General features: G+C 34.8%; 1 protein-coding gene across 1 annotated transcript in view; it reads right to left on the reverse strand.

Annotated features, from left to right (window-relative positions):
* Window positions 1–14,146, reverse strand: part of LOC149805050 (uncharacterized) — an 85,114-nt gene that overhangs the window by 44,696 nt on the left and 26,272 nt on the right. Inside the window, exons 8-12 of the mRNA XM_089933457.1 lie at window positions 8,056–8,098; window positions 4,016–4,152; window positions 2,597–2,688; window positions 2,263–2,308; window positions 175–423 (exon numbers count right to left, since the gene is read on the reverse strand). Of these exons, the coding sequence (XP_089789583.1) occupies window positions 175–423; window positions 2,263–2,308; window positions 2,597–2,688; window positions 4,016–4,152; window positions 8,056–8,098 (567 nt within the window). The remainder of the gene's footprint in view (window positions 1–174; window positions 424–2,262; window positions 2,309–2,596; window positions 2,689–4,015; window positions 4,153–8,055; window positions 8,099–14,146) is intronic.

Raw genomic sequence — 14,146 nt, forward strand, 5'->3', positions numbered from 1 at the left:
CAGGAAAAACTGGACACTTGGCAGCTATGTATGTATGACTTTCCATGACAGGCATATAAAAGTTGATGGAAGAAAGAAACTAGATCAAATTAAAACATGCTCCACTCAGTTTTATTAGTTAATAAATGAAGAGATTTTATCATACAGAATCTATATAACAGTGTATAAACATACCCCAGTCATACTGCAATAGTTTCTCTGTGTGATGATAACTGCCTATCCAGGCCTCAAACATGAATTTGCAAGGGTCCAGCTTGAATCCAAAGGGAATATCAAAGTAGACCTTCTTGGAAGATAGTGGAATAGTGAAGTTAAGTCCCCAGCAGCACTGCAGACCAATACAGTTGTCTGTCAGTTTACAGCGAGCAAGTTTACTCAGGGCTGATGGCAAAATATCTGTGATGTTCAGAACTCCCAAGCACTCTGTAAAATTAAACAAAATCCATATGATCACTACAGAAAATAAATTACATCACCTACCTTCACTTAAGAACAATGGTGTTTAAATGTACAGGGGGCAGTGAGGAATTTTCCATAGCACACAACTTGAGACAACACTCTGGGAAACACATGGTAAAGTGATTCTACTGTAAATTATGCCGACAACCATTTCTCAGAAATTACTATCTATTTAAACACCTCAGTAGAAAGTACAAAAGAACTAGCATACAAGAAACTACTGACTCTCAATTCTTAATAACTTACAGGAAAAACAGTAAGCAAACATCATCTGGCAACCACCAACAGAAGGGAGAAAACAAAGCTTAAACAATAGCAAGTAGCTATCTGCTGGCAATAAAAAAAGGTATAAATCAATGACAACGCAGACTCTACACATGTTAGTGATCTTCAATTAAACACCATTATGATCTATACAATATATTTGTTGTGACCTTGATTACACCTTTCCAAATAGAAAAGTTGAAGAGACCATAATGAAACTGAAAATGCACTAATCAATAACAACACTAATAATTCCACCACTGCCATTCCTGATCTCTGCACCAATCTATTTGCCTAATGATTTTGTACAGTATGATTTCATTCTTCCAAACCTGGAGACTGTAAAGTCATCATAAAGTGATCTAAAAACATCTGTAATTTCAATACAAGAGCAGGACAAAGTGACCAATGAAGGAACATTGAAGAACCAGGACAATATTCACTGCCCACATTCAATTTAGAAATGACCCATGTAAAAATACTGAGCATTTAATCTTTTAAGTTGGCACAGATACATGACTTCAGAAAGCAATGGATATTCAAGGAAAATCTTATTTTAGGAAGTGTCGAAATAATTAATTTACATTAATAGAATCCCCAGAGAAACTAGAGGCAAATAAGCTGTACAGTATCTATAAAAAGAACTCTACTATGCAAAGTGTACATTAGGATGGGAATTCCATATTGCCATTTCTTATTCAAACTATGCCATCTGCCATCTGCCTCCCCTAGATTTACTTAATAAAGTACAAGAGGTCAGGAGTTATTGCCCTTATTTTACACTTTTATGAATATATCTTTGAAAAAAGTCACTCAAAGATCACTCAAAGATCTTATGTAAAATCTCTGTCTTAAAGACTGTTACATGAAAGATCTCATGAAAATGGTTTTTATGATAGACTTTAAGATATTCACAACTTGTACAAGACTGATAATTTAAAATGTTAGCTACAGTGTGTATCAGCATAGTAATTTCACAAAAAATTAATTTAAAGTGCCATATATACCATTCCAGTATTCAGTCACTCACATTACTCAAAACTCTGTTTTGATGCTGCTTTCATTTTATACAATTTTAAAAACAAATGCAATTCATTGGCTGCTATTAGAAATCAAATTCTTTTATCAAACAAGTAAGTCATTCAATACATTCAAAAGAATCAGATCACACTAGATAGATACCACTGGAATGTTTTAAAAAGAGCAAATTTTTTGAAAATATAGAAATGGTACATTTTTGTAATAGATCCATTGGTGCAGGTATAGCTATGTTACATCTGTTAGTTTAATCAAGAAAATTAAGATCCTGTAAAGTATGTAAATATTAATTCAAAAAAATGTAAGACAAAATATTCAACAATTATCTGAGAGAAATATTACCTCAACAACATGCCAGGGGGTACTAGCCATCAAAACAGTCAAGAAATAAACTCCCTACATATATTCTATCCAATTATATTAACTGCCATGAAAAAATGACATTTTCTGAAGACAGCAGAGAAAAGGAATAAAGAGTCTACTACTGGAACTGTTACTTACCATCTGATGCAGTTTGTGCAACACAGGAACTGTCATGGAGAATAACCTGGAAGGAACAAACAAAATTTAAGGATTACTTCAGAACTTGAAGTTGAAATAACAAATTAGGACATATAAATACTATAAAAACTTATTTTTCATACTTTTTATGAACTCAGCTAAGATATCAAAGCAAACATCTAATATGGATAAATTGTACCTCTTGATACATAAGGTCAGTATATATCAAGCTGCAAAAAAACTTCTAAAATAGAATGATGAATGGAATAATAGTGTTACATCTTTTTTTCTATTATCATCGGATAATGTATTCTATTTTCTATGGGTCTCTTACATCAAGTCCAGCCTGTTTGAGAAGCAAATTGAATGCCTCATTGCTCAATTCCCCACCAAGGGCTGCTGCCAAACTGGTCCAATTCTTCATCCCTAAAAGGCAAGATAATATTAACTTTAAAGAAGCACAATTATACTTAAGAGCAGAAGAAAAGATGTAGCTCTTGGATTAAATATGAGATGAACTTCAAAAAGAACCTAATTTGGAATTTATATACTTTCCCAATGTGAATAAGATTAAGGAACAATAAAAGAGCAATCACAATGACACACAGCCTAAAAGCAAACCTGTGGAAGTATAACAAGAATAGCACAATACTAACAAGCCCATCCCTGTAAATGGGTGACAGATAACTGCGTGGATATAATGTTTCCACCAACTTCTATTATATATTCAGGATGCAGATTGTTCTGCAAGTACTTCCTCTATACAGATTATTTATTTTGTGATTATTTATTTTGTGAATTTAACAAAAGTTTTTCTGCATAAAAATATGGCTTTATGACTGATAAAGAGTTTACTATGTTTAATAGCTCCTTACTAAAAGGTTGTTGAATCTGACAACAAAATTTCAAAGATTCAGCATAATTAATTGAGAGATCTCAGGAATTATATTTTCCATCTGGATACAATGTCAGCCCAATGGAATGAATTTGGCAAGTAAGTCACCTGAAATCCAAATATTCCAAGTTCAAGTTCAACAGAGTCCAACCATTACTGGTTAATGTAAAATATGGTTTCTCAGAAGTAAGTCACAGAACAATTTCTGGTTTAAATCAACTCATTACTTCATATCTCCACTTGAAATAATATTCAAACCATATGTTTTATTTTAATTGAGAAATGCATGAAGACACTTCTGTGTCTTGTATGCAGAACTGTTGTTAACTGCTTTCACAAGTGCATGGCTATTTTTGTATTCAGTCAAGAGGACTATATTACGTAAGCATAAATAATGTTAAACACTGGTAATGTTTTGTTGCTTGTGCCAAGAATTTGTAAAAATGGAAATAAAATTGCTGTATAGTAGTTTTAGAAGTCTTGATGGGAATATTCCAACTTTTATGATTCCATTTTACTCTTCACTTTTGCTTCAGGGTGAAATGAAATCAAACAAGTTGGAAATTCACATCCACCTTGCTAAAACACCGTTTAACCAATAATGTCATGTAATGAAACTTTCAAACTGACAAATTACATACACAAAAATACATCTCAAAACCTACCATAGCAACCATAAAAACAACTACACAACAACAACCATATATGTCCATTTCATATGTAAAAGAGCAAACTTATCCTCCAAAATGAGACCACCTCAAAATTATGACCAGTTTCCCCAGTTTGACTTGTAGTCTGACTGGGAGGTATCACTTTACCTTCAAGTGAAAGAAAGAAATCACATACAAAACAATATACCTCCTATTGAAAAGTCCTCATTACACACGGGAATGGGTATCTCAATGTTTTGAATAAACATGGCATCAATGTACTGACTCCTCAGGCCAAGGTCAACCTCAAACACTTTTTTATCATTGTCTTTATCAATGATGAACCTGTCAGTACAAAGAAAAGATTCAAGTCAGTTATCCATTTTTATGTGTATACAAGTTTTATTGAAATACAAGTTCAGTATCCTTGCACAGAGTCAGGCATCCAACTATGTATTCTGTTTTGACTTTGGCGATAAGAACATTATTAACAGTTTGAGCAATATATATATATATGTTTATGCACAAAATTATAATAAGTGTATGAAAAAAGTGATTTAATGCAGGCATTGTAAGAAATATAGAATACATAAATACATGCATTTATTCTCTTCTCTCACTCGCTCTATCTCTTTCTCTCTTAAAAATGCCACTTTTCATTATTACTAATATTCTATAACATCAACTCATAACTAAAATAACATCAACACTTAATTAAAATATTTAAACAATATATGGCTCTCTCTGTGGGGGCTACTCATGGGCTAGAATCTGAATGTAAAGACTAATTCCCAATTGGTGCTTGGCGTATCCCAGCATTACAGTGCATACTGGGATGATCCAAGCTTAAGTAAAATTGGTGCTAGGCTGATCCCTGCTCAAGTAAAATCTGTGCTAGGCTGATCCCAGCATTCAAGTGTACTCTGGGCTGATCCCAGCTTAAGAAAACTATGTACTAGACTGATCCCAGCATGCTAATGTATTATGGGCTGATCCAATCTTAACGAAATCTAGGCTAGGCTGATAATTTATGAGTGTCCGATTGGGGGGAAAATGCCAAATTGAATTTGATATTAATATATCAAATGAAAGCCCCTAAGAGGATGCCATTATAAAACCAGCAACATGTACCTAAAATAACTTGAGATCATCAAGTTGTGCATAAACTAAAATTTAATAAATTATCATTATATATAATTCACCAGTCACTGTTTAAATTATCTTTTCTGGGTTCACACTGGATTCAAATTTTAGGACAAAGTAACTTCTTTCCCCAGCCAGAATAAAGTGAAATTGTGGGACCATAGTGAGAAGTAAGATCAAGATTTTGAACTTTAAGCAGATGTTTTAGGATCATTCAGCAATCTCAGTTTTATACTAATTATGCTAGTACCCTAAAGTATCTTCTAACTTTATATACAATTTATCCTACACTGTATTTCCATGGTAACATAAGAAAATTAAATATACATAATTATAAGCATCAACAGGCACATTTATGCAATTTGCTTGTCTTCATATAATGCATACCACTCAATGAAAATGTGTTTTCAATGTTAATTCTATTGTTTAGTTATTGCAGTTTTTAACACCTGCTACCATTGGCAGGCATTTATCCCAGAAGAGTTTTAAAATGAATTCTAGGCTTGCTCTTTATAATCCACTGTATCATCTTCTGTGTTGGAGCTCACTTTCAAAACAATTTTGTTCACTCAGTTTGGCCATTAAATTCAATATCTTGAATATTCAAACCCCTGTCCATGGAATGATCATTAGTGTGATCTGCATTAAGATTTTTTGTTTGACATGAATAGTCGTAAATGTAATAGTCTCTTATTGCTGACAGATCAAAGGCAGACAAGCTTATCATCCTTGGTGACTTCAATGCTAGAACTGGCACAGATCACCAAACATGGCCAGGCATCAATGGCAAAAATAACTTTGGCAATTGCAATAACAACAAACTTTTCCTAATAAAGGATGTGCACTGAACATGACCTTCTATTCACCAACACATTCATTTGCCTGCCAAATCACAACAAATCTTGGATGCATCCACACTCCAAGCAACGGCATCTCACTTATTATGTCATCAGGAGGAGAGACAAGCAGGATGCCTGAGTGACAAAGGCTATCAGGAATGCAGAATGCTAGAGAAACCACAAGATCATAGTCACCAGGTTCAATATACAGATTCAGCTAGCAGACAACCTCAGCATCTCCAAATTGAAACACGAGAACATAAAATGGCATTTGTTGAAGAACTGTGATACTAACTAGACACAACTGAGGCAAACTCTGAAAAAGTTAAAGAAAACTAGACATCCTTCAGAGACTCCAACACAGACAGGAATGACATCAAGAACTTTTATATGCTTTGAAGATGATACAGTGTCATGCCACAGACAATAAGAACAGCTCTAATAATGTGTGCTCTAACAGCACCACAATACTCACTGACAAAGAAAAGCTACTAAAACGATGGGTAGAACACTTCAACAACATCCTGATTCAACAATTATATATCAGTGAGGAGGTTGTCGATCAACAGCCTGAAGTGGAAAGCAACATATCACTTACTGATAATCCAATCCTGACCAAAACTGAGAAACTGAGAAAGCAATTAATCTGTTGTCAAATGCAAAGAACCTGGATTGGATGCTACACCAGCATAAGTCTATAACTGACTGAACTCTTCCAGTTGATGTATACTCAAGGAACTATATACCAGTAATATATCATCCACTTATACAAGCGGAAAGGCAGCAGACTATCCTGACACAACCATCAGAGCATCTCCTTACTGTCAATAGCCACCAAAATTCTAACCAGAACTTATACAAGCCGAAAGGCAACAGACTATCCTGACACAACCATCAGAGCATCTCCTTACTGTCAATAGCCACCAAAATTCTAACCAGAATTTTGCTGAATTACCTTGTGCATCAAATCAACAAAGGGTTCATGGATGAGAATCAGTGTGGCATCAGGAAAATATAAGAGATTTGCAGAGAAATGCCAGGCAGTGGACAAGTTCACCTACCTCAGCAATACACTGTAATGTGGAGTCCCAGTCAATGACAAAAGCAATATCAGAATTTTCAATGCAAGTGTAACCTTTGGAGGACTATGCACAAATGTGTGGGAATGCAGAGGCATCAGCCTGCAAACCAAACTCAAGTTCTACTGGGTCACTGTATTGCTTACTCTGCTGTATGCATGCAAAATCTTTCTTGTGTATAGACACCATGCCATGAAGCTGAACCATTTTCACATGGGCTGCCTGAGAATAAGATAGTAGGACAAGGTCCCTGACACTGAGGTTCTAACATAGGTAGGCACTACAAGCATCCAATCTCTGCTGATGAAATCACAGAGATGGGCAGGCCATATCACCAAGATGTCAGATCACCGGCTACCAAACAAGATCTTATATGTAAATCTGAAGAAGGGAAAATGATCACAAGAAGGTTGGAAGAAACTCTTCAAAGACTCTCTTGTGTTATCCTAGCAATACTTAAACAATGACCAAAGTGTTGGGAAGATCTCACACAGGGTTATTTCCCCTAGCACAGTCTCATCCACACTGGAGTTACAGGCAATGAGCTGAGAAATAAGAACTGGTCAGTCAAACAACCAGATGCACGAACTTTAGAAATTGGACATGTTGAGAGTCTGAAACAGTTAATAGTTTCAGATGCAATCATGCTTAAGGAAAACTGCTGAAAATGTCAATCCCATTTTTTGTAAGATTTTTTCTTTGAAGTTCTATATATATTTAATGATACCTTCTCACTCTGACTCTTAAAACTGCACTTTTAACCCCAAATTTAACAAAGAGTTGGGTCCATTAGGTCACCATTTTAAAAATCAATAGGAAAAGAAAAATTGCAATCTTTGTGAAATTAACATATCATTTAAATACTTGCAGAAACACTCCTAAAATATTTAAAATAGCAAACCAGTTGAGGAAATCAATATATGACATATCAAGATATTATTCTACAGGTACAATATGACAAACTGATGTTTGGATCAATGCAAAGAGAATTTTCAAATTCAAATAAATCCACAAAATTTACTTTTTAAAGACTGAAATTAAAAATTCTTGGTCCACTGGTTGTTTCTTAATGATGGCCCTAACTTTTCACTTGGCCATATTAAGTAGCAATTTTCAAGACCATGTTTCCATCCATCAAATTCATTCCCAACCATTCATATTCTCGAATCCATGTTAAATTAAATTACCTGACTTTCCAATTACTTGAGATGTCAACTGTTTTCTCAACTCCTATGGAAAAGAAGAGAAAAATTCATAATTTAAAGTAGACCGTGTATTATCAGATATGCAACTAAATCAATTGCCAACAATAGTTAATAAAAGTATATGTATTATCAATCTGATCTAGCACAATCATTTCATTTATGTATGATAGCCACAACACTCAGCTGCAATTGCAGTTTATAAAACAACAATGGCAGTATCAGGGAATTAGGCACTAGCAGCAGGTAAGTATTACATCATTAAAGTTAGCCCCCCCCCCAAAAAAATACATTTTAATATCAGTTATACAAAACCTGTTGCTAATGTGTAACTGAATTTGTTAGTTTGGATGGAGACATGATCCCACAATTGGCCTGTAGAATAGAAGACTACTGCTGGATGGTATCCACAAGGGTCACTCTTTGAGCTATGACAATTGGACCAAAGTAAAATATGCCTTTGCTTTGGTGAAATAACAAGGTCCCAAACTAGCAATGTCTAAAAGCTCAGGAGCTTAATTTCATGAATGAACATTCAAGAAGGGACTGATAAGCTCTTCTATTAGGAAAAGCAATCCAATCAAGGGTGGAAGCTGAAAGATCAGCCAAACACTTAATGCATACATGCCATCCCCCAAGAAGTATAATCATAATTATTGCTATCATAATTGGCAAAAAAAGAATAACTTGGGCAGAAAGGTTCATGACCCATAGCATTTATCTATATAATAAATACCAGAATTATTTTTGCTACTAACCAGGTTCAGTCTGCAACTGATCAAAATTCTTGTCACAAAAGGCAAGATCCATATGGATTAGAACCAGAATACAAACACAAAATATACTGAAAAATTAGTTATGTTTAGCACTCACTTTAACTAGTCTACATGTGTAACTTTTGCTGAATGATCATGAACTGGAATTCTGCAATGAACACAATCATGTGCTCAGAGTGCTGTAGCACAATATTACTCCCATATTCTTCTTTCAAAGTTTGTCAAGACATGTTGATTTAGCCTATTTTTGATCCGATATGTTTTAAAGTTGTAAAAAATTCATATGCTCTAACATATTTTTCAATCATATAACATCCAAAACTCACATTAAAGCACGTTTTACACATCTGGTCCAGTTTGTTTAAAAGTACAGACTGGTCCACTAACAAGCAAGCTTATCATTATAAAGAATCTCTGAAAAAAGTTGATATTTGAAGAAACTTGTCTGTTTTCTTGAAAATGGGTCAATTACACTTGCTGGAAGTAGTAAAAAAGCAAAATACTCTTACACTAGTCTTGTGCAACAGTAATATTTTTAAGAATATTTTCAAATATTCTTGAGTGGAATTAAAGAGATGAAAATAAAAATGACAAAAACAAGTTTTTTTGCTTTAGTTTTATTACATTTTTTCATGTACCAACAAAGTGTAATCCATATACAGTCAAATGTAAAATGTAATTTGGTTACAAAAAGTGTAATGTTTATGCAAAAAGCATAAAGGTTGGCATGTTTATGTGGAGGAAAAAACATTCTCTACCTTTCTTCTCCCATTCAAAGTTGTCAAATCCTTAATGTGCTAATTGGACAATAAACTCTAACTGGATTAACCCCAGCATAGATATGACTGAGACTGGGGATCACAACTGAAAGTGAAACAACCAATGGAAGCTGATGTTTGCTAAAAGCCTTTTCACAAAAAAGAGAAGCCAACTAATAATTCCACTGAACCTCATACAACATGATTCTACGGATACACCATCAAGCTGCTCCCTTGTCATGTACATGCTAAGGAAGCACAAAAACAAGCAGAGGGTAAGGTTCTCAAAGAAAGCTTAATCCAATGGTTTATAAGGGGCTTAGTTAGACCACAAGATGCAAGATTCCACCTAGGCATTAATGAGACACTTGTTTTGAGCATTCTCCTCAAAAGGAAGAAAAAAATCAGTCACTACACACATAGAAGGATAGCTAGGACTGACACATTTCTTAATGCATCAATCCCCAAAGATTCTCCACTTGGCCTCACAGACCACAGACACAAAATGTTTCCTGGACTAAATAATGAACTTAGCAACTTGTTGAGATCATTTAAGATAAGTCAAAGGAAAAATGGCAGTGGCCCCCAGAAGGTTCTTAAGACCTTGGGTGTGTCCAGAGCAACATCTCTATGCAGGTGAACAATCTCCACTGACAAAATATGGACAAGGAAAATACATGCCAAGATGTTCTCACCTCTGCTTCCTTAACAAACAATGAAGTGTAATGGGCAACAGATTACACCCTTAGCAGGTTGAATGACACTACTGAAAACTGGTTGGCATGCAAGGCAAAGGTTTACAAGAGACCTAGCCTTTTGACCTAAAGCTTGCATTGCAGGCCTAGATCTCACTGAAAATAACTACTTAAATCTCTTTGAGGAATGGGTATGAATCATATAGCTTGATGCATACCCCAAGGGATTCAACACCATGGGGAGGGTTTCTCTCTTCTTTTCTGACAGACTTCTCGTTTGTTGAGAACAATGTCCTGGCCCTTACTAAACCTTTGGGAAAGCACCTTAATCTTCACTGAATGAGGAGTGACAAGAGATCTCATTGAGAGTTAGACCCAGAATGTTTCTCCAAAATGTAATTTGTTTTTAGTGTCACCAGAGTCTGAAAGCTTGGAACATATATCACTGAGCAAAAGACAGTAAACCTTACTTACTGCTTGGTAATTATGTTGTTGTTGTTGTGGGGTTTAACGCCATTTTTCAGCACACGATAGGCTATACATGGCAGCCAGTATTAATGGTGGAGGAAGAACCCGGGAAAACCCCGGAAAGAACCACCGACCCTCGAGAAGCTACTGGCAAGCTTTCTCACATACCCACATTGGCTGAATCTTATGTAAGTCACATTAAAAGAAAATGTGGAATATTATTTGTTACTGCAATAAACAATAAACAGAATCAATGCAAATCCATCAAATTTAGTTAAGGCAATAAAACCACCAAATGATACTGATGATAAATAAAATTACATTGACAAACCTTATTTCAGAACAAGTGGTCACTACTCTAGTGAAAAACCAATTTGGTAACATTGCTGATTAGAAGATAATAAAAAGGAACAGTATCCAATACTCATTACAAGAATGCACTGGTGTTTGATAACGAAGTAGACAATGTAAAACGAAAAAATGGTGTGTGACCTGCTTTTCTGAGATAAAAAAAGCACAAGAAATGTGAAATATGAAGATTTGTTAGTGTAATAAAACATAAACTGAATCAACACAACTCTGCAGACCAAATTTACTGAACATAATAAAGCCATCATATAATACTGAATACAACATAAATGAGGTCATGCAGCTTATCAGAGAACTGGCAACAAATGCATCATTTAACAAAAGAACACTTTGATATGATTGCTAATAAAAAATAATACTATCTGACACTAATTCACATATAAAAAAATATGTAATATGAAGAATCCTTACTGTAATAAGACAATAAACAGAATCAATATGAGTCTACAGACTAAATTTGGCAAGTAAAGGGATATTTGCTAAATACCTACCTAAGCTAGAAATAAGTTCTCAGCAATAATACCTACATTAATACCCCTGTGGGGTAAGAACTAAAACACCAAGGCCATACCTAATATAACTGGAAAAAAATGCTTGCAGCTCTCTAGAGAGTTTGAAAAAAGCAGAAACATTCCTTGATCAAGGGCAATTCCATCACAATAAATCAAAGACACATAAAAAGAAATCTCAAATTGCAATGTATAGTGTGACCCTGCTATAACACAGTGGTTGGGGTCCATAGAAAACAACTGTGTTAGAGGCCAAACCGTGTTATAACCAACCAAGTCAATCAGATGAAGAAAATGATGCATTTACCTTAACTATAGCCAGGGGTTGGGGTGGGGGTGTAAAAAAAGTGGACGCAAAAATACATGCTTTTCATAAAATGAAGATAAACTACTCTGAAAAACACTTGTATATTGATAACTTATATTTGTGTAGTAAAATTATTAATCTGTCAAGTACTGTACATATACATAAAAAATATATCAATTCAAGGATACATCACATTATAAAATTCAAGTATGATTCACATCCAATTAGAAAACACAAATAGCACAAATATAAAAAAAATTGATAGTCCTCATTTTGATCTATATCCGATTGTCACTAAACAATTCACTAAAACTGTCACAAATAGCATGTAGCTATACTTGTTTACATACTACATGTACATGAACATAAGTGGCCTGTCATCTTGCCTAGGCTACCCAGGGGATGATGCTATTGATAGAAAATGAAAACGTGAATAAAATTAAAAGGTTTCACAAACATCTTTGCAAGATACCTATGCCGCCATTGGTAGCCATCAAAAGCATAATGTTTTCCTGCAAAAATGAAACTTTCACAGCACAATAAACATGTTCCAGTCACTTTAGAAAATGCAACAATTCATCAGATTCCATTGCTTTTATTTAAATTTGGTGCTGACATCCTCTGATGAAAGTATTTTTGGGCAGTTTTTTTACTGAAGGTTTTAGTCACCATTCTTTGATGAATGGTGCATGTATTATTGAAGTTATTACAAAGGACAGCTTTGAAGGACCAAATACTTGTCCAATTTTTATTGACACGTGTGTGTGTGTGTGTGTGTGTGTGTGTGTGTGTGTGTGATTTGGATTTTTAATATAGCTTCAACAATTTTTCAATCATATTGCTATGATGTCTACAGTGTGACAGCTTATAGTGATGTCTAACACTGGGACATCATGCCACATACATATAGCATGATGTTCCACCCAGTCACATTATCCTCATACCAGGCTAACCAGTCCTAACACTAACCTCTCAATGCTGAGCGCCAAGCGAGGCAGCTGTCAGTACCATTTTTGTAACACTTTGGTATGACTTGGCAGGGGATCAAACCCATGACCTCCTGCATAAGACCGGTCATTTCTTATTGCAGCAGCAACATCAAATAATTGTAGAACATTGATTGAGAGTGACTGTTTTTTTTTGTTTACTTAGTGTTGATGCAGAATGATTGGTCTTTCAATGGTAATCAGATTTCTTTGAAGTTTCAGCAAAACTTTTTTGGGGCCCTGAGTGGCTGAGTGGTCTAAGGCGCTCACCATTACGGATCACTGCCATCTCACCTCTGTCTGCGTTGGTTCGAGTCTCAGATTCGGCTAATGTGGTTATGTGAGAAAGCTTGCCAGTAGCTTCTCGTGGGTCGGTGGTTCTTTCCGGGTGTTTTCCGGGTTCTTCCTCCACCATTAATACTGGCCACCATGTATAGCCTATCTTGTGCTGAAAAATGGTGTTAAACCCTACAACAACAACAGCAAAACTTTTTTTCTGCACACACTTTAAAAACAAAATGAATTAGGTGTCATTTGGTAGGTTGTAGCAGTTACTGTTCCTGCCTTTAGAAGTTGGTTGATTGAAGCTAGTCCTGGTAGCACAACTATTGGATAGACCAACAAGTATATTTTTTTTATTATTTTTTTTTTGTTGGGTTATGTGTTTTTTTGTTTTTTGTGACATTTCTGGTAGCAGATTGATGCTGCCTTCATGCATGTGCCAGAAATTAAAAATACTACATAAAATGTGATTGTTCTGAAGAATTTTATTCAGTGAGTGAAAAGAAGAGGAAATTTACTTATCCTCCACATACAAAAGGTTAGTCTAAATAAATATTTGTATTACTCATGAGCAGGTGATAGTTCGACACTATTTGTCTGAAAGATCCATTACAAGATAGTGCATTTTCTGGTTGATCTCTGCTATTATACTTTTTTAAAACTGCGGAGATTTCATAGCATAGATGTCAAAATAAGTGGATTATAAAATAACAATGCACTGTTAAGATGGTTTGTCAAGATGAACAGAAAATTTGTTTATCTAACAATAAATACATTTCAGTGCATTTTATGTCAAAATTTTGTGAGTTCCTTTCATATTGCCTACTCCAAACCCAAGATTTTATAAAAAAGTTTAAACAGCTAATAAAGTCGCCCCCTCAAAACAAAATAACTAGATAGTATATTTTCTTGCCAGTAGAAGGAAA

The sequence above is a fragment of the Sinohyriopsis cumingii genome, chromosome 2 (assembly GCF_028554795.1).
Source record: "Sinohyriopsis cumingii isolate HCF-2022 chromosome 2, ASM2855479v2, whole genome shotgun sequence".
In the NCBI taxonomy this organism is placed as follows: domain Eukaryota; kingdom Metazoa; phylum Mollusca; class Bivalvia; order Unionida; family Unionidae; genus Sinohyriopsis; species Sinohyriopsis cumingii.